Here is a 27,606-nt window from a genome sequence, read left to right on the forward strand (position 1 = left end):
AATGATTTATTTATCTTAATTTCAAACCACACAGTTTGTTAAACACCATCTGTCTTGAAGTTTATTGTTATTATTAAGTTGTCTAGATTATGCTGTACATCACATACCTTGGAACTAATTCTAACTATAATCTTGGAACACTGCCAAATATGAATTGCATATTAAAGTTGTAAGTTTTATATAACGTGTAAAGATTTGAAAATCAAATAATAATTCTATTTAAATGTCACTCTACGTGCACTAGTATAGATAGCAAAAGAGATTTAATTTTTTCTAATCTAAATCACTATGTAATAACTACAGTGTGACCGAAATAAATTAAGTAAATGAATAGTGAGGGCTACTATCTACCATGTTTTGGATTATTAGCTCTTGCTCTTACCGAACTTAACATAAGACAAAAACCTAGAGATATTTCCCATAAGATGTGAAAAAAATTCCTAGGCTATAATACAATAATAAGTATAATTAATAATATATACTACTAAACACAAAACACAGCAATAGATTAAACATAAATCAAAAAAGCATACACATAAAAGGAATCTTAAAACGATATAGATACACATATATATTTATTTATACAGATTAGGAAAATAAGGTGGGATCAATAAAACGCCCGTGTGAAGACGTTTTTGTTGATCACACCTTACCTGTGAACAATATAGAAGTATTATTTATTTACACATGCCATCTTTATTAACAGTCTTATTGCATTGCCCTCATATTGTTATATCATATAAAGAATTCTGTTTCTGATAATAGTTTTATTCCAAAATAAACTTGAACACATAAAAAAATCTTATAAATTCGCCAATTTATTCGGAAATTTTGATCATCGTTGCCAAAATCGTGTGCACGAAGCCCCCAACAGCTAAAAAGTCAACGGTCATCAAAACACAACCTATAAACACGAATTTTCCTTTATCGAACAAAGATTTCACAATTAATAATGAAATACGTGCTAATAGCATTGGCCCACAACAGATAATGATAGTAATTTGAAATTAGCCACAACGTTTTTACACGTATAATTACATAATCACACAACAATAATAGACAGAGCGAATTTATAGCTAATAGGAACTTATCATTTACATGAAAAATGTCCCATTGCCTCAACCTAGATTTTGAAATTGCAATTAAATGAACACAAGAACTACTAAAATTACAAAATTGGACCTACTGACTGCGCAAAGACCTAACCGTTCGAAATCGTGCACACACAACAACTAGGAAACCAGAACACGTCGGTGTAGAGCTCGCTCCCGGCCCCCTCCAAAGCGACGAGCCTCTTCTGGACGTACTTCTGCTCGCACCGGGAAGCGTAGCCGACAGGAAGACTGCAAAGCCCGCTGCAGGTCTGCGACCTAAATAAAAACCTCTTAGTTTGCACAAAATTTACCAAAACACACAATACTTACGCACAAGTTTCACTTTTGACGAGTTGAGTAAACCTGTTATCTAATTCCGGCATGTTGACAACGTACATCCAGTTGCCTTTGTTGTTCAAAGCGGCTCGGGGCATGATGAACTGAGAGCGGGTCTCGCAGAGAGTCTGACCAGTCAAAGCGCTTTGCCGCTTCGTTCGTTCATGCACAGTACTATTCGCAAAATTTATCGACTTGAGTTTCCTCAAGTGAGTGGATCTCTTCCGGCGGATCAAAACCGCTTTCCCGAATTTGTTTTCGTCTTTTCTGTTCCAGACTTTTATGTAGGGGTTGGTTTGGGGTAAAGACAGAGACGTGTACAGGTTTGGGGGGCCGTAGGTGTCTCTAGGGGAGGTGCTTGGGGGGATGTCGTTGGAGTATTTGTAGTTTTCTATTCTGGTTTGGGGGTGTCTTCGGTCGGGGTAGCCGGTGAAGAGCTGGGTTGTGTTGTAGTTGACGGGGGGTTGCGGGGGGATGTAGGTGTTTCCTACGCGGGAGCTTTGGTCAAAGACGTAGTTGGGTTTGGGGATGTAGATGGGTTCTGGGTAGAAGTTTTCGGGTTTGATGGTGTTGCTGGGGCCGTATTTGTACGAAGGGGGTGGGTAGTAGTAGGAGGTGAAGTCTTCTTTGGATTCATCGATGAGGGTGGTGGAGTGGTCGAAGCGCCATTTTTGGATTAGGTATTGGATTCTTTGGCTGAAACAAAATAAAGGTCACAAGAGTTGCAACTGATGCTGAAATTGTACATTTTTCCGGTTATGACATATCAGGTCAGGTCAGGTCAGATCAGGTCGGGACAGGTCAGGTCAGGTTTGGCTTTGTAAAATATCCATCTACAGTTTAATCTTTAGTATTTTCCCCAAAAGTATGTCAAACAGAGTTCGCAAATGTGTGTACACTTTAATTAAAGGAATTATCTTTGTAGTTGCACAAGACAATGAAAAAAGTGCAAATTTAAACAACGCCAAATTAACAACTAGTTGTTACTTAAGAGTAATCAAAGTGTGGGAAAGTAGGTATTTTCATAGAATAAAGGAAAATCATGAAGTGGTCCCAAAACCAAAAAACGTGGTCTGAAGTTATTCAGTATCAGGAGTTCAGATGAATGTTTTGATTTTTGTTTTTAAATAAGACAATAGAAGTGTTCAGGGCTCTTTTATATTCTTTAGAAAAAGACAGTAGAAGACCCTAAGAGTCTTTCAAACTCTTTCAAAAACCAAATATCAGGGGTCAAAGAATTTTTCAAAATTTTTCAAAAATTGGACTGAGTTCCGGAGATTCTTTCATATTTAAAAAAAAAATACCTAGGGTCCCTAAGATTATCTAAAAATCCGGGACGGCAGACAGACAGACAGACAGACAGACAGACGGAAACGGGAAACCTATTTCTTCGTACTGTGGAGGTACAAGAGGTCCCCAAAATTCATTCAAACTATTTCAGCAACAAAAAACAAGGGGCCCCGAAAATTTTGTAACATTCTTTGGAAAAAAAAAGATACTGGGAACTCTCTAAATTCTTCGAAACTATTTTAAACAGAAGACATCAAAGGTCACCACGATTCTTTAAAACTCTTTCAAAAATAAGTGTGCCCAAGATTTTTTCAAATTTTTTAAAAAATAAATCACCGTGGATACTTAGTAACCTTTCACATTTTTTTAAACATGTATCTAAAGATATTTCAACACTAAGCAAAATGTCATGGATCCAGACGATTGTTTCAATTTTTCTTAATGAAACAATAGAGGTCTTCAAGATCCTTTCACATTTTTTAAGTAGAAAGACACCAAGGCCCCCTAAGATTTTTTCAAATTCTTTCAAAAAGAAGAAACAAAAAGCGCCTAAAGTTTTTTTAAATTTTCTCAAAAATAAACCATGGCCTCTCAAGTTTCGTTCACATTCTTTAAAATATGTATCTAAAAATATCAGGAGTCTAAAGGATTGTTTCAAGTTTTTTTATTCATAAGTCAGTACTGGTCCTCACCTCTTTCAAAACAAAGCATCAGGAGCCCAGAGATTTTTTTTTTTTTTTCAAAATAAAATATCAGAAATTACCAAAATTATTTCACAATCTTTAAAAAAGTGGTCCAGGGGTTATTTTGACAATAAACAAAATACCAGGGACCTAGAGAATTGTTTCATTTTTTTAATAAGACACTTTTGGTTTTCACGATTCTTTCATAATTTTTAAATAAAAATACACCAAGAACCCTTTCGATTTTTTACAAATTCTTCAAAAAATAGGCACTAGGAACCTCCAATTTTTTTTCATACTTTTCCAAAAATAAAACATCTAGAAAACTATAGGTTTAAAAAAAGAAACCAATGGTCGTCAAGATTCTTTGAAATTATTTCTAAACAAAACACCAGACACCCCGAAGAGTCTTTAGAACTCTCAAAACAAAACAAGCGAAGTGCCCAAGATTTTTAAAAATTCTTTCAAAAACAAAATCACTGCCAGTTCTCAAATGTTTTCTACATTCTTTAAAAAATGGTGAAAAGATTATTTCAACAAAAAAATATCAAGAAGTCAGAGAATTGTTCCATATATATTTTTTTTAATGAGACACTTAGGGTTTTCAAAACTCTTTCACATTCCTTAAATAAAAAGACACTAAGGATCCTCAAACTCATTCAAAATAAAGCAATCAGGCATCCAAAAAATCGTGTCAAATGTCTTCTAAAGTAAAATATTAGAGGAAGAAAATAGAACTTCTCAGGTTCTGTCAAAATCTTAAAAAAAAAGACCAAGGGCCATCAAGTTTTTTTAATAGTCTTTCAGAAACAAAACACCAGGAGCAACCATGAAGATTTTTCCACACTCTTTGAAAATTAGACATTAGAGGCTCCAAAATTATTTGTCCACGGAAGATTCTGTCAATTAAAAAACATAGAGCCCCTGAGATTTTATCAAAATCTTTAAAAAATAAAAATGCCAAGTGCCTCCAAGATTCTTTGAAGATCTTTCAAAAACAAAACAGAAAACACCAAAAGTACAAATATTCTGTCATTTAAAAGAAAAAGATTCCAAGGCTCTTTCAAACACTTTCAAAAAAGGAACTAAAGGTCACCAAGACTCTTTGAAAATCTTTCTAAACAAAACACCAGACACCCCGAAGCTTCTTTAAAACCATTTCAAAAACCAAACATTCAAAGTACTCAAGACTTTTTCCAAATTCTTGCAAAAACAAAACCATTGTGAGGTGTCAAGATTTTTTCACATTCTTTTTAGAACATAATTTAAAGATTATTTCAACAATAAGCAAAATATCAGGGGCCCAGAGAATTGTTCTATTTTTTTTTTTTTTCAATAAGACACTTGGGGTTTTCAAGACCTTTTCACATTTTTTAAATAAAAGGGCACTAAAGGCTCTTTTTTTTCAAACTCGTTCAAAATAGAACTATCAGGGATCCAAAAAATGTTTTCAAATATCTTCAAAAGTAAATAAAATTATTAGATCTTTACAAAATTCTTTCATTAAAAAAAAGGAAACAGAACTTCCAAGACTGAGTCAAAATCTTCCAAAAAAAAGACCAAGGCCGTCAAGATTGTTTGCAATCGCTCTAAAACAAAACACCAGGAACAACCATGAAGATTCTTCCACACTCTTTAAAAATTAGACATCAGAGGTCCCCAAAATTATTTCAAACTCTTTATAAAATAAAACATCAAGTTCACCGAAAATTCTGTTAGCTGAAAAACACTAAAACCTCGTAGATTCTATCAGTCTTTTAAAAATAACACACCAAAGGTATAAAAATTCTGTTATTTAAAAAAAACACCAAAGGCCCCTCGGGCTCTTTTAAACACTTTAAAAAAAAAACAGATCAAAGGTCGCCAAGATTCTCTGAACTTCTTTCTAAACAAAATACTCCAAGTACCCAAGATTTTTTAAAATTCTTGAAAAAACAAAACAATTTTTTTTTCCAAAAGACACTTGGAGTTTTCAAGGCTCTTTCACATTCTTTAAATAAAAAGACACTAAAGGCTCTTTACATTTTTTCAAATTCTTTTAAAACAGAGCAATCACGGATCGAGAAAATCTTTTCAAATGTCTTCAAAAGTAAAATATTAGGGCTCTTTTAGTTCAAAAAAATAGAACTCCCCAAAATCTGTCAAAATCTCCAAAAAAAAAAGACCAAGGGCGTCATCTGAAAAATACTAAGGCCTCTTAGATTCTATCAAAATCTTTCAAAAATAATAATACCAAAGGTCTCCAAGAATTCTTTGGAGTTCTTTCAAAAATAATACACTAAAGGTACAAAAATTCTCTTTAAATGAAAAAACACTAAAGGCCCCTTGGGCTCTTTCAAACACTTTCAAAAAACCGGTCAAAGTTCGCCAAAATTCTTTGAAATTCTAGACACTAAGAGTAGTTCCATTTTTTTTAATAAGACACTTAAGGTTTTCAAAACTCTTTCACATTCTTTGAATAAAAAGATAGCAAGAACCCTTAAGATTTCTTCAACCTCTTTCAAAACAGAGCAATCATGGTTCCAGAAAATCTTTTCAAATGTCTTCAAAGGTAAACTATTAGGGGTCTACAAAACTCTTTCATGTTAAAAAAAAAATAGAAAATAGAACTCCTCAAATTCTGTTAAAATTTTCCAAAAAAAAAACAGCAAAGGCCGTCAAGACTTTTTAAAAGTTTTTCTGAAACAAAACTCTACGGACGATCGTAAATATTTTTCCACCTCTTTAAACATTAGACACCAGAGGCTTCCAAAATTATTTCATACTCTTTCAAAAACAAGATCAAGGCCACCGATGATTCTGTCAGTTAAAAAACACTAAGGCCTCTTAGATTCTATCAAAATCTGTCAAAAATAAAGAGACTAAGAGCCTCCAAGGATTCTTTGAAATTCTTTCAAAAACAAAACCCCAAAGGTTTTTTTTCTGTCATTTAAAACAAAAAACACCAAGGTTTTTTCAAACACTTTCAAAAAAAGGAAACTAGAGGTCGCCAAGACACTTTAAAAAATTTTCTAAACAGAACACCAGACACCCCCATTTTTCTTTTTTCAAAAAGACATTAGGGGTTTTCAAGGCTCTTTCACATTCTTTAAATAAAAAGACACTAAAGGCTCTTTTAAACACTTTCAAAAAACGGGTGAAAGGTCGCCAAGATTCTTTGAAATTCTTTCTAAACAAAATACTCGAAGTACCCAAGATTTTTTAAAATTCTTGAAAAAACAAAACAATTTTTTTTTCCAAAAGACACTTGGAGTTCTCAAGGCTTTTTCACATTCTTTAAATAAAAAGACACTAAAGGCTCTTTACATTTTTCAAATTCTTTCAAAACAGAGCAATTAGGGAAGCCAGAAAATGTTTTCAAATGTCTTCAAAAGTAAAATACTAGGGCTCTACAAAACTCTTTCAGTTAAAAAAAATAGAACTCCCCAAAATCTGTCAAAATCTTCCGAAAAAAAGACCAAGAGCGTCATCTGAAAAATACTAAGGTCTCTTAGATTCTATCAAAATCTTTCAACAATAATAATACCAAAGGTATCCAAGGATTCTTTGGAGTTTTATCAAAAATAGCACACCAAAGGTACAAAAATTCTGTTATTTAAAAGAAAAAACACTAAAGGCCCCTCAGGCTCTTTTAAAAACTTTCAAAAAAACAAATGAAAAGTCGCCAAGATTTTTTTAAATTCTAGACACGAAGAGTACTTAGTTCCATTTTTTTTAATAAGATACTCAGGGTTTTCAAAACTCTTTCACATTCTTTAAATAAAAAGACTCTTAAGATTTTTTCAATCTCTTTCAAAACAGAGCAACCATGGATCCAGAAAATCTTTTCAAATATCTTCAAAGGTATACTATTAGGGGTCTACAAAACTCTTTCTTATTAAAAAAATATATAAAAAATGTAACTCCCCAGATTCTGTTAAAAATTTCCAAAAAAAAAAGACCAAGGGCCGTCGAAATTTTTTTTTAAGTCTTTCTGAAACAAAACTCCACGGACGATCATAAACATTTTTCCACATCTTTGAACATTAGACACCAGAAGCTTCCAAAATTATTTCAGACTTTTTCAAAAACAAGAAATCAAGGCCACCGATAATTCTGTCGGTTAAAAAACACTAAGGCGTCTTAGATTCTATCGAAATCTTTCAAAAATAAAAGACCAAGGACTCCAAGGATTCTTTGAAGATCTATCAAAAAAAAAGCCCCAAAGGACTTATTCTGTCATTTAAAAGAAAAAGCACCAAGGTTTTTTCAAACACTTTCAAAAAAGGAAAGTAGAGGACGCCAAGACACTTTAAAAATTTTTCTAGACAGAACACCAGTCACCCCCATTTTTCTTTTTTCAAAAAGGCATTAGGGATTTTCAAGGCTCTTTCACATTCTTTAAATAAAAAGACACTAAAGGCTCTTTACATTTTTTCAAACTCTATTAAAACAGAGCAATCAGGGGTCCAGAAAATGTTTTCAATTGTTTTCAAAAGGAAAATATTAGAGGTTCACAAAACTCTTTCACTTAAAAAAAAACAAAATTGAACTTCTTCCGAAAAAAAAACCAAAGCCGTCAAAATTTTTTGAAATTTTCAGAAACAAAACACTAGGTACGATCTTCCATACTCTTTAAAAATTAGACACCAGAGGCCCCCAAAATCACTTCAAACTCTTTCAAAAACGAAACATTAAGACTTCTGATTTTGTCAGGTTAAAAAAACACTAAGGCCTCTTAGATTCAATCAAAATCTTTCAAAAACAAAGAGCCCAAGGGCCTACAAGATTCTTTGAAGATGTTTAAAAAAACACCAAAAGTCCTCCAAGTTTTTTCAAACACTTTCAAAAAAAGAAACTAAAGGTAGCCAAGACTCTTTGAAATTCTTTCTAAACAAAACACTAGATACCCCGAAAATTCTTTAAAACTCTTTCAATCACAGAGTACTCCAAGTGCCCAAGATTTTTTCAATTCTTGCAAAAACAAAACCACTGTGAGTTCTAAAGATTTTTTCAGAATCTTTAAAAATATTCTAAAGTTTATTTCAACAATAAACAAAATATCAGGGGCCCAGAGAATTGTTCCAATTTTTTTTTTTTATATAAAAATTTTGGGGTTTTCAAGACTTTCACGTTCTTTAAATAAAAATACACTAAAGATCCTTTGAATTTTTTTCAAAATAGGGCAATCAGGGGTCTAGAGAATGTTTTCAAATGTTTAAAATGTAAAATACTAGGGGGTTTCTAAAACGCTTTCACATTGTTAAAAAAAACTATAGGGATCTTCAAATTATGTTAAAATGTTAAAAAAAAAACGGCCAAAAGCCGTCAAAATTCTTTGAAGGTTTTTCAAAAACAAAACTCAGGAACGATGAAGATTCTTTAAAAACCTTTCAAAAAAAAAACACAAGGATAAAGATTCTGTCATTTAAAAAAACATTTAGGACCCTTAAGATTTTTTCCAAACTCTTTCAAAACAAAGCAATCAGAGATCCACAAAATCTTTTCAAATACTCTCAAAAGTAAAATACTAGAGGTCTCCAAAACTCTTTCACATTCTTTAAAAAGTAGTATATAGATTATTTCAATAATAAACAAAATATCAGGGGCCCAGAGAATTATTCCATTTTTTTCTTCAATTCAACACTCAAAGTTTTCAAGATTCTTTCAGATTCTTTACATAAAAAGACACTAAACGCCCTTTTGTTTTATTCAAACTTTTTCAAAATAGAGGAATCAAGGGTCCAGAGATTTTTTTTCAAATGTTTAAAATGTGAAATACAAAGGGTTTCCATTCCCATTCTTAAAAAAGAACAATAGTCAAAATTCTTTGAAGATTTTTTAAGTACAAAATTCAGGGATCATGAAGATTCTTTAAAAATCTTTCAAAAAAAAAGGATCCTTAAGATTGTTTGCAAACTATTTCAAAACAAAGCATTTTCAGGGTTCAGAGGATGTTTCAGATGTTTGCAAAAGTAAAATACCAAGGGTTCTCAAAACTCTTTTACAACCTTTAAAAAGAAGACACTAGGGCTCAAGTTTTTTCAAAATCTTAAAAAAACAAGAATTGCCGAAAAATGTTTCACGCTCTTGAAAAAAGAGACACTACTTAAAGGCTCCCAAATTGTTTTCAAACTATTTTAAAAATAAAACATCAAGGGCGCCGAAAAATCTGTGAGTTAAAAAAAAAACTACGGTTCCTCAGATTCTGTAAAAATCTTTCAAAAAAAAAGAGACCAAGGGCCATCAAGATTCTTTGTAAATCTTTCAAAAACAAACCATCAGAGACCCGGAAGATTCTTTGACACTCTTAAAACTTATACAAAAGACCCAAAAATTTGTTCAAACTTTCAAAAACAAAACGCCAAGAGAACCGAAGATTCTGTCACTTAAAAAAAAAAAAACACTAGGGCTCTTTAGATTCCGTGAAAATGTTTAAACCCTGTTGCAATACTTCGTTCGAGAAGTAAATGTTTCCAATTGGTTACCTTCAAAGTAGGGTGACTGTTATTCTGGCAACAGTGGCCACATTTAAAAAAAAAATGTATATATTAATTTTGAGAATTTTAATTAATATTAAATTTTAATTAAATATTAAATTTTGTAAACGTCATTGGTTTAAATTGGACTAAGAAATCAACATTGCGAAAGCGACTAACATACAGGGTGATTACAAGTTAGAAGTTAGAAGAAAAAAACCGAAAATATTTTTCAAAGTACTAAAATTCACAAACTCTTCTACAAATCAACTAAAATGTCAAAACCTGAAAAATAAACTCTGCAAAAGCTTACCCTGGATAATGATGCGGGTGTTCACAGTACGTCAGCCCCGGCAGGGCGCAGGGCGGCGTTTTCCCCGGCGCTGCGGGCAGAAAACTGCAAATTTCCCTCCCATAGCTGCTCGTGCAGTACGAATGACCCCTCGATCTTAATACCAAACAAACGCATACCTGCAATTTCACGGAATTGTTCAGAAATCATTGACATTTCAGCGATGATAAATGAAAAAACCTTCCACTTATTAATCCTACCCAATCGCCGCCTCCAACAAAATAATTTGTCAAAGCGTCCCCGGCATCCAATTCCAATTACGCGTTCGTCAACGCTCTCAAAAAAAATTAATAAATCACCTTCACTTTAACTAATCGATTGTCAGTTTAAGAATGTCATCAGAGCTAATTGTTCGATTTTTTGTGTCTAGTCATTGTAAGTGGTAGGAAATCCTTCAATAGTGCAGAACCCATTTCCTATTTATAGCATTCATCCGATAGCTGAGAGCAAGGGCGACTTTTTGCGAGATGCCTGGATTAGATATGCGTTTCTCGGAATTTTGCACGTTCTTTGGTTCAGAAGGTTAATGAAAGTTCGTGAATCAGGGGACATGTTCCGAGAATTGGGATGGTGGGTTCTGGGAATTTCACCAAAGCGCGGACGAAATCGCGTGTGCACGACGAGAAATGGACTTCGCGGAGAGCTGATTTCTAGAGAAAAATGTGCGCGGAATTTTATATTATTAATTACTGTGCATAAATATTGTTTTTATTCTGATTAAGAGGCACTTAAATGAATTGGGTGATTAAAAAGAACGTGGTATCGGGCGGTCATTTTTTGAACACACACACCTGCTCGTTAAAAATTTACAAATTCTACAGGTTTTATGGACCTTGATGATTTATTTTTGATTGGATTTTAATTACTGACGTTCACAAAATTGAAAACTTCAAGGATGCCCTTTTGTACAACAGAATACATTAATTAAAACTGATCAATAGAAAAACAGCGTCACGGAAATTTTAAATTACTTATTAACCATCAATTTTTACACTGGAAAAGTAAAATCATATTCAGAATTAGTTTGCTAGTTATTTTGTGATAAACGCGCCGGTAGCTTAAAGTCTGCTTTCTGTCCGTTGTTGCTATGGAGCGGAACACCAACTTTTACACGTTAAAGCTGCTATTAAAAATATTGTTTTCCCGCTAATAATTGAGGTTGATTGTTTAATTTAATAGGTTATTAAATCCACAAAAATCGAAATTTAAGTTACGATTTATCTGTAAATTAGTTTATATTAAAATTTCAAAAAAAAAAAAAATAATAAAAACAGTATTGTCAAGAAAATTGAACTTTAGTATATAGAGTGTCTATAAAAATAACCGTATTTAGATTTATTGTGAATTGTATTGGCTGCAAAATATATAGGGTATATGATTAATAAAACTAGCTGAACATTATGCTTCAAAAACAGAACACTCTGTAAAGTTGAAAATAATTTTACTGTACACTTGTCAAACAACTATGTCTTTATTCTTCAACTTTTTCTATATTTCTGATAACTAAGGAGATATAGAGATATAAAGAACGACAGAATTAGTGACTCACCGTGTATGTAAGTGCAACAAACACCTTAATCTTTTAAATAGAACACTCTATATATTTATACAAAACTTGATCTTCTTGACCTCTACAAATATATTTTATTTTTTAAATCCAGTTGCGACGTTGCCAAGTGATTCTAAGTTTGTACAAAATTTTGAAAAAAGTAAAATTTGCAAAAATTCCAACAAAGTTATTTTTGACATCTGTGTACCAACATTTTATAAATAAATTCACAAAGGTTGTAGTGTCAAGAAAATTGAACTTTAGTATATAGAGTGTTCATAAAAAATAACCTTATTGTGATTTTTTTGTGAACTTTTGCATTGGCTAAAAAATTCCAAAAAGTAGAAATAAAGTGGCAATTTAACATCGGAATTTCAAAAATCAGCTATAGTTATAAAACCTATCAGAGTATGTAAAAATATATAGGGTTTTCCATTTAAAAAACTAACTATATGTTATGCTTCAAAAACAGAACACTCTGTAAAACTGAACATAATTTTAGTGTATCCTTGTCTTTATTGTTTAACTTTTACTTTTACTATATTTCTGATAACTAAGGAAATATAAAGAACGAGAGAATTAGTGACTCACCCTGTATATAAGTGCAATAAACACCTTAATCTTTTAAATAGAACACTATGCATTTATACAAAACTTGATCTTCTTGACCTCTACAAATATATTTTATTTTTTAAATCCAGTTGCGACGTTGCCAAGTGATTCTAAGTTTGTACAAAATTTTGAAAAAAGTAAAATTTGCAAAAATTCCAACAAACTTATTTTTGACATCTGTGTACCAACATTTTATAAATAAATTCACAAAGGTTGTAGAGTCAAGAAAATTGAACTTTAATATATAGACTGTTCATAAAAATAACCTTATTGTGATTTTTTTGTGAACTTTTGCATTGGCTAGAAAATTCCAAAAAGTAGAAATAATATGGCAATTTAACATCGGAATTTCAAAAATCAGCTATAGTTATGAAACCTATCAGAGTATGTAAAAATATATAGGGTTTTCCATTTAAAAAACTAACTATATGTTATGCTTCAAAAACAGAACACTCTGTAAAACTGAACATAATTTTGGTGTTTCCTTATCTTTATTCTTTAACTTTTAATATATTTCTGATAACTAAGGAGATATAAAGAACGACAGAATTAGTGACTCACCATGTATATAAGTGCAACAAACACCTTAATCTTTTAAATAGAACACTCTATATATTTATACAAAACTTGATCTTCTTGACCTCTACAAATATATTTTATTTTTTAAATCCAGTTGCGACGTTGCCAAGTGATTCTAAGTTTGTACACAATTTTGAAAAAAGTAAAATTTGCAAAAATTCCAACAAGGTTATTTTTGACATCTGTGTACCAACATTTTATAAATAAATTCACAAAGGTTGTAGTGTCAAGAAAATTGAACTTTAGTATATAGAGTGTTCATAAAAAATAACCTTATTGTGATTTTTTTGTGAACTTTTGCATTGGCTAAAAAATTCCAAAAAGTAGAAATAAAGTGGCAATTTAACATCGGAATTTCAAAAATCAGCTATAGTTATAAAACCTATCAGAGTATGTAAAAATATATAGGGTTTTCCATTTAAAAAACTAACTATATGTTATGCTTCAAAAACAGAACACTCTGTAAAACTGAACATAATTTTAGTGTATCCTTGTCTTTATTGTTTAACTTTTACTTTTACTATATTTCTGATAACTAAGGAAATATAAAGAACGAGAGAATTAGTGACTCACCCTGTATATAAGTGCAATAAACACCTTAATCTTTTAAATAGAACACTATGCATTTATACAAAACTTGATCTTCTTGACCTCTACAAATATATTTTATTTTTTAAATCCAGTTGCGACGTTGCCAAGTGATTCTAAGTTTGTACAAAATTTTGAAAAAAGTAAAATTTGCAAAAATTCCAACAAACTTATTTTTGACATCTGTGTACCAACATTTTATAAATAAATTCACAAAGGTTGTAGAGTCAAGAAAATTGAACTTTAATATATAGACTGTTCATAAAAATAACCTTATTGTGATTTTTTTGTGAACTTTTGCATTGGCTAGAAAATTCCAAAAAGTAGAAATAATATGGCAATTTAACATCGGAATTTCAAAAATCAGCTATAGTTATGAAACCTATCAGAGTATGTAAAAATATATAGGGTTTTCCATTTAAAAAACTAACTATATGTTATGCTTCAAAAACAGAACACTCTGTAAAACTGAACATAATTTTGGTGTTTCCTTATCTTTATTCTTTAACTTTTAATATATTTCTGATAACTAAGGAGATATAAAGAACGACAGAATTAGTGACTCACCATGTATATAAGTGCAACAAACACCTTAATCTTTTAAATAGAACACTCTATATATTTATACAAAACTTGATCTTCTTGACCTCTACAAATATATTTTATTTTTTAAATCCAGTTGCGACGTTGCCAAGTGATTCTAAGTTTGTACACAATTTTGAAAAAAGTAAAATTTGCAAAAATTCCAACAAGGTTATTTTTGACATCTGTGTACCAACATTTTATAAATAAATTCACAAAGGTTGTAGTGTCAAGAAAATTGAACTTTAGTATATAGACTGTTCATAAAAAATAACCTTATTGTGATTTTTTTGTGAACTTTTGCATTGGCTAGAAAATTCCAAAAAGTAGAAATAATGTGGCAATTTAACATCGGAATTTGAAAAATCAGCTATAGTTATAAAACCTATCAGAGTATGTAAAAATATATAGGGTTTTCCATTTAAAAAACTAACTATATGTTATGCTTCAAAAACAGAACACTCTGTAAAACTGAACATAATTTTGGTGTTTCCTTGTCTTTATTCTTTAACTTTTAATATATTTCTGATAACTAAGGAGATATAAAGAACGACAGAATTAGTGACTCACCGTGTATATAAGTGCAACAAACACCTTAATCTTTTAAATAGAACACTCTATATATTTATACAAAACTTGATCTTCTTGACCTCTACAAATATATTTTATTTTTTAAATCAAGTTGCGACGTTGCCAAGTGATTCTAAGTTTGTACAAAATTTTGAAAAAAGTAAAATTTGCAAAAATTCCAACAAGGTTATTTTTGACATCTGTGTACCAACATTTTATAAATAAATTCACAAAGGTTGTAGTGTCAAGAAAATTGAACTTTAGTATATAGAGTGTTCATAAAAAATAACCTTATTGTGATTTTTTTATGAACTTTTGCATTGGCTAAAAAATTCCAAAAAGTAGAAATAATGTGGCAATATCGAAATTTCAAAAATCAGCTATAGTTATAAAACCTATCAGAATATGTAAAAATATATAGGGTTTTTCATTTAAAAAACTAACTATATGTTATACTTCAAAATCAGAACACTCTGTAAAACTGAACATAATTTTAGTGTATCCTTGTCTTTATTTAACTTTTACTATGTTTCTGATAACTAAGGAGATATAAAGAACGACAGAATTAGTGACTCACCCTGTATATAAGTGCAACAAACACCTTAATCTTTTAAATAGAACACTATATATTTATACAAAACTTGATCTTCTTGACCTCTACAAATATATTTAATTTTTGAAATCCAGTTGCGACGTTGCCAAGTGATTCTAATTTTACACAAAATTTTGAAAAAAGTAAAATTTGCAAAAATTGCATCAAAGTTAATTTTGACATCTGCGTTTCAATGTTTTATAAATAAATTTACGAAGTTATAAGTTTTGTTGTAGAGTCAAGAAAACTGAATTTTAGTATATAGAGTGTTTATAAAAAATAACCCTATTGTGATTTTTTGTAACCCGTTGCATTGGCTAAAAAAATGCAAAAAGTAGGAATAAAACAATAATTTAATATCGGAATTTCAAAAGGAAGCTATGTTATAAAACCTATAATGAGTCGGAGTATGTAAAAATACATAGGGTTTTTCAATTAAAACTAGCTGTATGTTATGGTCCAAGCATAGAACACTCTGGATAGTTGAAAATAAGTTTAGTGTATGCTAGACAAAGAGTACAACAAACAACTTAGTTTTTTAAATAGAACACCCTATATATTTATATAAGGCCTGATTTTCTTGGTCTTTACAAACACATTTTATTTTTTAAATCCTGTTGCGACGTTGCCAAGTGAAAAATATTGAAAGAAAGCAAAATTTACAAAAAATTGCAGCAAGATTATTGTTGACATTTGTGTGTCAATATTTTACCAATATATTAGTTTAATATATAGAGTGTTTATAGAAGATATAATTTTCAACTAGTATACTCATATAGAACACCCTGTATTTTATAAATAGTATTAACTGAAATACAATAAACCTTAAAATACACCAAACTTATATAATTTTCATGGTAAAAGCACTTGAAAAAATTCCAAGACGGATTTTCAGAAAAAAAAGTTAATGGCTTGAATGTGAACAGAATTTTTTTTTTTTTTTTTCAATGCAGAAATAATTCTAACCTGTCGATCAGATTCATAATTTTGTCAAAATATTTAATAGAACACTGTGCTTGACAATTTCAAAATCTCTTTACTACAAATTAATTTTAGAAAAAACTGTTATATTAATCCGAAAATACCCACACAATTATTTATAATCAGAAATAAATCTGTTTTTCAAAATTAGCTTTTTTATTATTTTCCTCTACTCGATGCATGCATTTTTGGATAATCTGCATACCCGCAGAACTTTTACCATTTAAAGCCATAAATTCTCGACCGAAACACAACATCTGCATTATTTTATATTTTATTATATTGACATTTCATTGTTTGAGGCTCGTTTCATAACTCACTAATCTCGCTAAAATATTTCCCATTACGTCAGTTCTATCAAAATTATAAACAATACAAACCCAGAACTTCCAATCTCGATCACCATGAAAATGAAAATGCCACATTTAACGCGAAAATAATTTTAATTATTGTCAAAAAATGCAAATTCGTGACGCAACCCATCAGTCAGCTGACGTCCGGAATGTTTTCGCCGAATTCGGCTAAAATTTATTCCAAATAAGTTATACTTAATATTTTTCTTTTCCTCGTCTCCCCTACTCCGGCTAGCCGCTTCCTCGCCGCCTCAAATTTGGCATCTAGTGGGTGTTTGATTTGCATTATTCATTGTACACAAACCACTATTTCCTCACCGCAATATTTATGATAAATGTTTTTATTAAACAGTTTGCTTTGATAGAAAGCGTTGCGTAAAAAATCTTCGTTTCCCAAAGACCCTTTTAGAAAGTGGATGCTTTATGCAACAGCGTGTCATCAAACAAACAAACCATGCTACAATTTCGGAATTCTACAAAAACACTTTGTATGGAATGCGTTGCGTTATGTTAAACAGCCATTAAAATTCGCCGGATTATCGATTAAAAAAATCACCGTTTTATGTATGAACAGACGAAAAGAAAGCCAGTGAAAGTGTTTAGGGGATTTCCAAAAGGCAAACACCCACTATAAACTCATAAAACAATGAACCGTACTTGGAAATAATAAATTAGCTTTCTTTTAGCGCGATCCGAGAATTTTAAATTTGGCGAATTTTCATTAAAATTCCGTACGCAATCGTTATGTAATTTCTCAATTAAACCGCCGTTTTGCAAGGTTAAGGTTAATTAGCTGCGAACAAATTGCTACACTTCCTGCTTCCTACTATTGTCGCCTTAGAAAAAATGTTCTACGCAACGGGCAAAACTGGTGCAAACATTTACATATTGACGTATCGCCTGTCACAATTTTTCGCAGCAGGAGGCGAAAGATACAGACTTCCTGCTTCTGTTCTCTGTATTATGATTGTGTTGCGGTAATTAAGCTTAGGCGGGGTTCTTTGAAATTTATTGTCTTTATGCAAATCCGGCCAGGTATGGTCATAAAGATAGCGTGATAAATGTGTTGCGGACGTTTAATGAGCGCATTTTTTGCATACTCCACATACGTGCCAACGTGAATGGTCAAAACACCCATTGGATAAAGTGTTCCCATGGTTGCGGAACCAAAAAGCAACAAAAGATTGAGTTTATGACGCAAATCGACATTGTTGTGTTGTTGACACGGTCGGGATATCCAAGTCTTCAATCAAAAATTGGAGGATAAATCATCTGTCATAAAAAAGGAAGACGGTTTTCCGACTGGTAATTGTTGCTTTATTCACGAGTCGCAACAACCATTAAAATAAAAAGTAGGTAATTAAATTACTCACTTTTTTTTATTAAATACCCTCTAAACTTGAAAAAAAAATGTGCTAGGTGGTCATGGAACAATGCTTTGAAACAAAAGCAGTGTCTGATTGCACTAATGCAACTGCATTATCATTCGTTCTCTAACGTCGGTTTTTATTTTAAGGTTTATCGTACAAAATCCATTAAAATATCACACTATAGAGAAATTTACATCTCATTATTAATTGTATTGGTTCAGCTTCAGTAATATTATTCTTTTTTTTTTTTAATCGTTTTGACAGAAAAACAACGAATGTGCGAAGCGAGTTATTTTAAAGATTATCTCAGACCAGAAATTCTGGGAACACCGCAACGTAATGATTAGTGTTATTAATATATTTATTACAAACGTTATTAAATATAATTGTTTATTAAAAATTTATTTCTCGTGCTTTAAACACTTCTTAAAAAATTCCTATTTTGAAATAATTTACCTTGTCAGAGATAAATCAAAAACGATTAAAAAATCATTGAACAAGTTTCAAAATAAGTTGTTAAAACACAATTAAACGAGCACTTCCAGTTTTGATTCATATTGACATTCACCTAATTTACAATGAAACAGAAATTACTGGTTTTGGTAAAACGAAGGTAATGTTCCTGAAGTAGTTTGCAAACAATGCTTAATTTTGCTGAACCAGAACTGACGTCAGTTTGAGATATAGCGTCATGTTTTAAAAATAATTTACGTTAGAAATTTACTCTTATTGAATTTTTTTAAAACCGATCGAATTAATGTACGTTATTATTACATTTTAACCCACTTCTTTTTAACTCAATAAAAAGTAAAGCAAATATGCAGTTTGCAGCCGACGCAACGTTATTTATTATACAATATGACCAATCAACATTACTCTAGTAGTAAGTATTGCATTGATAAATTAGCTACGTCGTGAATTAATTCAATTATTCCACGCTGTCTGACATAAAATTTTATTATCCGTCGTTTGTATTGTGGATGTTGATTTACTTTTACTCTGAATTATCCAGTGAGTCAAGTTTTGGTAATCTTTTGGCAACTGTATTTTTATTAAGGGGCAAAATTCCCATTGTTCCAATTTGAGAATTCGGAGAAAGTTTTCGCTGTAAATATGACTCATAATCTATAACTATCAGTCATTCCAGGCCACTCTCTCTGGGTAGTAAAGAATTGTTAATTTTTTAAATAAAAAAAATCGTTCATAAAAAAATTTTAATTGACAAGCAACACTAGGTAAAACAATATCACCCTCTCAGTCTACAACGTTATCACACTAATGGTTGCATTATGGAGATTGCAACCTTCGTAACAGGCAAGAAATACGTAGTTGTAGCTAAATAAATTGGTTTCAGAGGCACTTCTAATCAATTGATGTTTGTCATGTCAATAGGTAAAAGAGAAAGGAAGAAATAAAATAAGATAAAGGGCGCAATAAGTATTAATTCCCACACAGTAACGAGCTAAAAATGAAGCAAACAAGTGTAAAAGGAAAAGTACTAAAAATTATTTCCAATCTCGTAAAAAAAATATTGCTATCTGTATCCAAAATACAAAATGATACTTTTATTGTTTTAGAACGAAAGGAATGTTCGAGGTTCTCTCAAGATCTTTTCTACATTTTGAAACTGAGTGTTTTTACGTTTTTTGCTTTTTCTACTTCAAAAATAAGATCCGTAGGGCGTCCCCGAGATTCTGTCGAACTACTTCCAAATCAAAACACGAATGATACCCGAGATTCTTTCAAATTACTTCAAATCCAAAACATAATTATTCCCGAAATTCTTTAAATTACTTCAAAAAGAAGACCCACAGGGAGTCCCTGAGATTCTTTCAAACTACTTAAAAAACAAAACACAAGTGGTGCCGGAGATTGTTTCAAATTACTTCCAAAACAAGACATAAAAAACGCCCGAGATTGGTTCAAAATACTTCAAAAATAAAATCCACAGGAAGTCCTCAAATTTTTTTCAAACTACTTCAAAAACAAGATCGATAGGGAGTTCCCGAGATGCTTTCAAACTACTTAAAAAAAACACAACCGTTCTGAAAATCGGGAATTTTCCGGAACGGTTGTGTTTTGTTGTGTTAAAAATTAATTTCGAAATCTTGTGTTTTTAATTTATGTATTTTATATTTTTATCAGTGAGTGCTGAGTGTGAGGGTAATTGAATTTTTCTAAAAACATGTTTTAAGAATTCTTAAACGTTTAGTAAAGAACGTAGTATGAATTTAGTACAAAATTCATAACATCTTGACATATAAAGCTCTTAATATTGGCGTTAATATAAAATATATAGCATGAATTACTTTTTTAAAAAATATTTTTCCTTATTTTGACTTTTAAAATAGCGTATTCCGAAAAACGCATTTTTAATTTTATATTAAAAAGCGATTTTTTTTGTCCCATGATATCACATAGGTAATAATATTTTTTTTTTTTGAAAATTTAAATACTTGTTTTGAACAATTAAAAAAAAGTTTTCAATTCGACGTGAACTTAATTTTGTCTTTACAATTCCTGTGTCAGTATCTAAAAACAAGCATATTTTATGGGCTTTAAAATGAGTCCAGAACAATTTCGTATGACAAACATTCAAACTGACATTACGAAAAAAGTACCTATTTAAAATGTATAAAAATATATAATTCAAATTACTTCAAAAACAAGATCCACAGGGAGTCCCCGATATTCTTTCAATCTATTTCAAAGAAGAAAAAAACCACAGAATGTCCTCGAGATTCTTGGAAATTACTGCAAAAACAAGATCCGCAAGGACTCTCCGGGATTGTTTAAAACTACTTCAAAAAACCAAAACAGCAAGGTCCCCGATATTCTTTCAAAATGCTTCTAAGACAAAACCCACAGGGAATCTCCAAAATTCTTTCAAGCTACTTAAAAAAACACAGGATGTCCCCAAAATTCTTTCAAATTACTTCGAAAACAAAATCCACAGGAACATCCCTCGAGATTCTTTCAAGATATTTCAAAAGAAAAACACAAGAAGTCCCCGAGATTTTTTCAAATTGCGTCAAAAACAAAACCCACAATGGACCGCGAGATTCTTTCAAATTACTTCAAAAAAACACGAGAGGTCCCCGAGATTCTTTCAAACTACTTAAAACAAGACACAAGTGGTCCCCAAAATTCTTTCAAATTACTTCGAAAACAAAACCCACAGGAGGTTCCCGAGATTCTTTCAAATTACCTTAAAAAAAAACACAAGAAGTCCGCGAGATTCTTTCAAACTACTTCAAAAACAAAACGTAAAGAATCCCGGAGATTCTTTCAAATTACTTCAAAAACAAAATATACAGGAAGTTCCCTCGAGATTCTTTCAAATTACTTCAAAAAAAAAACCATAAGGGGTCCCAGGGATTTTTTCAAATTACTTAAAAAAACACAAAAGGTGCCCAAGATTCTTTGAAACTACTTCAAAAACAAAACACAAGTGGTCCCGGAGATTTTTTCAAATTACTTCAAAAACAAAACACAAGTGGTCCCGGAAATTCTTTCACATTACTTCAAAAACAAAACATAAGGGATCCCCGAGAATCTTTCAAATTACTTCAAAAACAATATCCACAGGGAGTCTCCAAAATTCTCTCAAGCTACTTAAAAAAACACAGGGGGTCCCCAAAATTCTTTAAAATTACTTCAAAAATAAAACCCACAGGAGGTTCCCGAGATTCTTTCTAATTACCTCAAAAAAAAACACACAAGAAGTCCGCGAGATTCTTTCAAGCTACTTCAAAAACAAAATGTAAGGGATCCCGGAGATTCTTTCAAATTACTTCAAAAACAAAATATACAGGAAGTCCTCCCGAGATTCTTACGAAGTACTTCAAAAAAAAAACATAAGTGGTCCCGAAGATTCTTTCAAATTACTTAAAAAAGCACAAAAGATGTCCGACATTCTTTGAAACTACTTCAAAAACAAAACATGAGGGATCCCAGAGAATCTTTCAAATTACTTCAAAAACAATATCCACAGGGAGTCTCCAAAATTCTTTCAAACTACTTAAAAAAACACAGGGGGTCTCCAAAATTCTTTCAAATTACCTCAAAAAAAAAACACAAGAAGTTCGCGAGATTCTTTCAATATACTTCAAAAACAAAACGTAAGGGATCTCGGAGATTCTTTCAAATTACTTCAAAAACAAAATATACAGGAAGTCCCCCCGAGATTCTTTTAAAGTACTTTAAAAAAAACCATAATGGGTCCCGGAGATTCTTTCAAATTACTTAAAAAAACACAAAAAGTGCCCGAGATTCTTTGAAACTACTTCAAAAACAAAACACAAGTGGTCCCGGAAATTTTTTCAAATTACTTCAAAAACAAAACGTAAGGGATCCCGAAGATTCCTTCAAATTACTTCAAAAACAAAATATACAGGAAGTCCTCCCGAGATTCTTACGAAGTACTTCAAAAAAAAACATAAGTGGTCCCGAAAATTCTTTCAACTTACTTAAAAAAGCACAAAATATGTCCGACATTCTTTGAAACTACTTCAAAAACAAAACATGAGGGATCCCAGAGAATCTTTCAAATTACTTCAAAAACAATATCCACAGGGAGTCTCCAAAATTCTTTCAAGCTACTTAAAAAACACAGGGGGTCTCCAAAATTCTTTCAAATTACTTCAAAAAAACCCACGAGAGGTTCCCGAAATTTTTTCAAATTACCTCAAAAAAAAACACAAGAAGTTCGCGAGATTCTTTCAATCTACTTCAAAAACAAAACGTAAGGGATCTCGGAGATTCTTTCAAATTACTTCAAAAACAAAATATACAGGAAGTCCCCCCGAGATTCTTTTAAAGTACTTTAAAAAAAAAACATAATGGGTCCCGGAGATTCTTTCAAATTACTTAAAAAAACACAAAAAGTGCCCGAGATTCTTTGAAACTACTTCAAAAACAAAACACAAGTGGTCCCGGAAATTTTTTCAAATTACTTCAAAAACAAAACATAAGTGGTCCCGGGGATTCTTTCAAATTACTTCAAAAACAATATCCACATCCACAGGGAGTCTCCGAAATTCTTTCAAGCTACTTAAAAAAACATAGGGGGTCCCCAAAATTCTTTCAAGTGACTTCAAAAGCAACATCAATAGCCGTGGTACACCAAAAAATATTTTGCATAGTAAATGTTATTTAAGGATCATTTCTTTTGAAATCTAAACATTAATTTTGAACACATGTTTTTAATTTTTGTATTTTATATTTTTATCAGTGAGTGCTCAGTAGAAGATTAATTCTAAAAACATGTATCTAGATTTTTTAAACGTTTATTAAGAAACTTAGTGTGAATTTAGTTACAAAATTCATAACACCTTGATATATAATTGTTTATTTATATTTTATTGTTATGACAACAAGATGATGCTCATTTTAAAACTTGTAAAATCTTTTTTTTTTTTTTTCAAAATCCTGTATTTCGAAAAACGCATTTATAATTTTGTATGAAAACGCGTTTTTTTCGGTCCCATGATATTTCGTAGGTAATAATGTTGCTAAACAAATAAATTGATTGAAAAAATGGATGAAATCTGATCCACCAAATAATTTTTTTGTTTTTTTTTACACTTTGCATTTTTAATTTTTTTTGTTGGTATAATCCCAAAGTTATCTATCATGAAATTGTGATCATACACTCAAGAAACATTGGATTTTAATTTACAATTTCAAAAAAAAAATTAACATAATTTTTTGAAAAAAAATTTCAAACTTTTTGAAAAAAATTATGTTAAAATCCACTTAGTAAGAAACGTAGTGTGATAACGGGACGGTACCCATTTTAAAGTTAGTAGAATGGGCGTCAACGTAAAATATGTATTACATCAATTACTCTTTGAAAAAATATTTTTCTTTTTTTTTAACTTTCAAAATCGCGTATTTCGCAAAGCCCATTTTTAAAAGCGACTTTTGTCTGTGACATGATATCACACAGGCAATAATATCACTAAATAAATAAATTGATAAATTGAAAAAAAATGGATTTTAAGTATAGGAGAAAATTTGATCTACCAATTTTTTTTTTTTTTGGTTTTTACACTTTGCTTTTTTGTAGGTATAATCCCGTTGTTATCTACCATGAAATTTTGATCATACACTCAAAAAGCATTGGATTTAAACACACGATTTTTTGAAAAAATTTTAAATAGGTGTTTTGAAAATTACAAAAAAGTTTTTAAGACGGCATGAACTTAATTTTGTCTAGGTACCTAAAAACAAGCGCATTTTATGGGCTTTACAGTGAGTCCAAAAACAATTTTGTATGACAAACAATAACGGAGTTCTAACCACAATGTTTTTTTAATAACTTTCAAAGTGATATTACGAAAAAAGTACCTGTGTAATATATGCATATACAAATTTATAAGTTTATTCAAAATTTCCTGAAATAACATCCTTTCATACTTGTAGCTTATGAATCCGTTTTTATTTTTTACGCTAGAAATTCATTATTTTAAATTTTATATTAGCAGTGTATACAGCATATACCACATAAATTTTAAAGAGGGTATTTTAAAAGCTACGAACACTGTAACTTTAATTTCTGTCTAATATATTAGACCAATTTTTTATTGCTATTAGTGTTATGTAGAAGCCTGTTCTTCAAGTCTTAATTGCCTGACGGCTCTACTATTTTTTTGTGTTTTTTTACTTGGACTTTCAGAGCTCTTTAATTAAATTAATTACAAGGAAATTATAAACTGTGATTCATCTTCCGTCCTCCGGAAGTATCAAAAATACCTCTTCTGCAACTCTCACTTAATATAATACAACAAAAGTAAAATAAAATTGGAAATCAGCAAGAGAGATTTTATTATTTTTTCCAAATCCGGACCTTTTACTCATTTTCAATGAATTCTGAAACAATCTTGCAATTTTCGAAAAAACTTGCTGACACTTTACGCTTGAAGATTTTTTCTACAGTTATTAAAATGATTTTTTATATTTTTGTTCCTAGGGTTTCTTCATAGCTCGTAAAAATCGCAAAGAAGTTGTTGATTATTTTCATATTTCTTTTGATGTTACAGGGAAACCAGTTCTGCAAATCTTAATTTGTTGCCGGAAAAAACAAGACTGAAATCCGCTCACTATCAGCTTTGGCGACACTACAAGAAGTAAAAGTAAACAACCGGCAGTTTTATTTTTTTTTTTGTCTGCAATTTCAGCGGTTTTAATTAATCTAATTCCGATAAAATGGTCAAAATTCGCTCTCCTTCCTTCAGAAGTGTGAGAAGAAACCGTTTCTGGAGTTCTTTTGTACTGACAAATTAATATTTTGAGTTTTTTTTTTAATTTAACTCAAAAATTGTTTCCAAGCTATATTATTTTTCATATCCAATTTTTGATGTTAGAGAAAATTTAAACCTCTTTTTTAAAAATAAAAACAAATTGTTTTCAAAACGAGCTTTTTTCGCTACAGTTGAAAATTACGACCATCTTTAAAAGTGGCGCAATTGCTGATTTTTTGTAACCATGTTTTTTAATGGAAATGCAATTATCGTGAAATATAAATAAATAAATAAAAAATTAATTTTATTAACTAATAATAATTTCATATTCCTTGTTATTATCGCAGTATCGTTTATTGTTTATTCTACTCTCCAAATTAGAATATCCTGAATAAATTTCCAAAATTCGCCCAGCAACCTTGCCAAAATTTATTGCCATCCATCTTCCGACCCGGTGGGCGTCCGCACCGCGCCCCATTTTGCAATAATTCAATAATTTCTCGATGGGTAATAGAGAGCACGCTCGCTTAGAAAGTGATAATTACGATGAGTCCGGAATAGAATATCCACAGAACCCAAAACCGTCCCAGCAAGAATTTGCATGCCCTCCTTTGCCTTAACAGAAACAAACACCAATTAGAACCCACAGACCCATTGAAATCCGACCCGCCAAAGCGTAATTCCGGCGAAGACATAAACCAGATAAATTCGCTAATTGTCTGTTTGCCGATATCCAGAAGACGGAATTTGTTGATTTTGCGTCCGCTAATGGAAAAAGCGTGCTCGACTGGGCAAATATTTGAAGAAGTGGGTCTTCCGCGAAAAGTTTCAGTGTACTTACTGTGAGAAAAATTTGGAGCTTTGTTTCACTCATCACTTCACCAGGAACGAGAACTAACAAAGAGGAACCGACACGAGGAGTTTTGCGGCAAAGATTAGCTTCGCTAAGGGTCAATATGCATCGACATGTGCGCTACCAACAAGTATCTCACATATACAAGAACCTACTTATTAGAGTAATAGGTGGGGACAATGGGGCGACCTACTGACAGTGACAGGTGAATGGGTAATCACTAAACCTATGGTTTCTACCCAGTCTGCTGGGAGTAAAAATCGCACTACGGCCGCGTTACGTAAAATTTTGCTTTTTTGGCATGTGTACATACCACGGGTGATAAGGAGTTAATGGAAAGTAAAAGTTTGCGGTTTCTCGGGTCTTGGCGCCGAGGTGTTAAAATTCTCGCGATGTTAAGAGCAATTACAGGTGTGATGGATGTGGGATGGTGAAGTAGGAAGGGTTTTGGCTCGAATACGTGGTGTGGGTGGGTTAATGGAAGCACAACCTTCAATAAAGTGCGGCATTTATTACTGTCGGTATAGTTTTTTTGAGATGGTTTAATTATGACGCGATATATACTTTTATTATATTATGATTCTGTTAAGGTTGTTCTCCACCGGTCACACAACAGGCAAGAATTTTTCCGCGTTTGTCATCTCGGTAATTATATTTTGAACTGCTTTTATTTATAGCTTATCGTTATCCTTCTCGCATATCCGCCAATCACTTTGCATATTTTTTCTTTGGTTTATTTTTTACTACGTTCCAGTTAGCGTTATCTCCGGAATCTGCAGCAAAAAATGTGTTTTTGTGCTTTGAAATGTCTCAAGTTTTTCCTGTATTGTTTGTTTTGTTTCGTAGGTTGAATGTTTAGACGTTGTTTGTAGGGGAGAGTGAGCTAAATTGGAAGTCCAGTGGTACAAAATCCTATATAAGAAAAAATTGCCGAAACAAAAAGTTTGTTTTAGAACATTATTCAGCAGCTCCATTTTCACTGAAAATATAGATAATATTAGGTTTTCATATTATTATTTTTTTAAGTAACTTTTAAATACTTATAACAAATACAATTATAATTATGTAGAGTGAAAATACCTGGAGAAGAACACACCAACAGACCTAAAAGTGTCCAGGCGCCACTGGCCAAAGCCAAAGTGACAGATTATGACGACCTAGCATGTTCTTCTCATACTATTTCCACTATAGATTGTTTTTAGTCACACAAATAATAACCAATCCCGTCACTTTTTTTTTTTCAAAAACTATTCCAAACCAGAATTTTTTTTGTTGTTTCCATGCCGTGAAAGTTTGTATCTGAATTATATGCATATTCTGAAAATACCAGTGTGTATTGTGTGTTGCATAATATCCTCTGAATCGATTTAAATTTTAATACGTAATGTAATAATTTAAATGTTATAACAATAAATATATTGTCTTTTAGTGTTCTTGCATAGTGTTGAAATAGAAAGTTGTATTAAACAAATATATGTTCAAGATAAACGTTGTCCTTATACATACATTTGTGTTGAAAG

The 27,606-nt window shown here is 31.3% G+C and overlaps 1 protein-coding gene across 1 annotated transcript; it reads right to left on the minus strand.

Annotated features, from left to right (window-relative positions):
* Nucleotides 1-26,430, minus strand: LOC135133523 (protein spaetzle 5). The gene is made up of 4 exons (XM_064061967.1): nucleotides 26,075-26,430; nucleotides 10,175-10,332; nucleotides 1,425-2,126; nucleotides 1-1,370 (listed from the first exon to the last, which is right to left on the minus strand). Exons 1-4 carry the CDS (start codon nucleotides 26,105-26,107, stop codon nucleotides 1,202-1,204), a joined length of 1,062 nt encoding a protein of 353 aa, XP_063918037.1. The 5' UTR covers nucleotides 26,108-26,430; the 3' UTR covers nucleotides 1-1,201.
* Between the last annotated feature and the right edge of the window lie 1,176 nt (nucleotides 26,431-27,606).

The sequence above is a fragment of the Zophobas morio genome, unplaced genomic scaffold, assembly GCF_036711695.1.
Source record: "Zophobas morio isolate AGI-343-1 ecotype UQ-CSIRO unplaced genomic scaffold, CSIRO_AGI_Zmor_V1 ptg000022l, whole genome shotgun sequence".
Taxonomy (NCBI): domain Eukaryota; kingdom Metazoa; phylum Arthropoda; class Insecta; order Coleoptera; family Tenebrionidae; genus Zophobas; species Zophobas morio.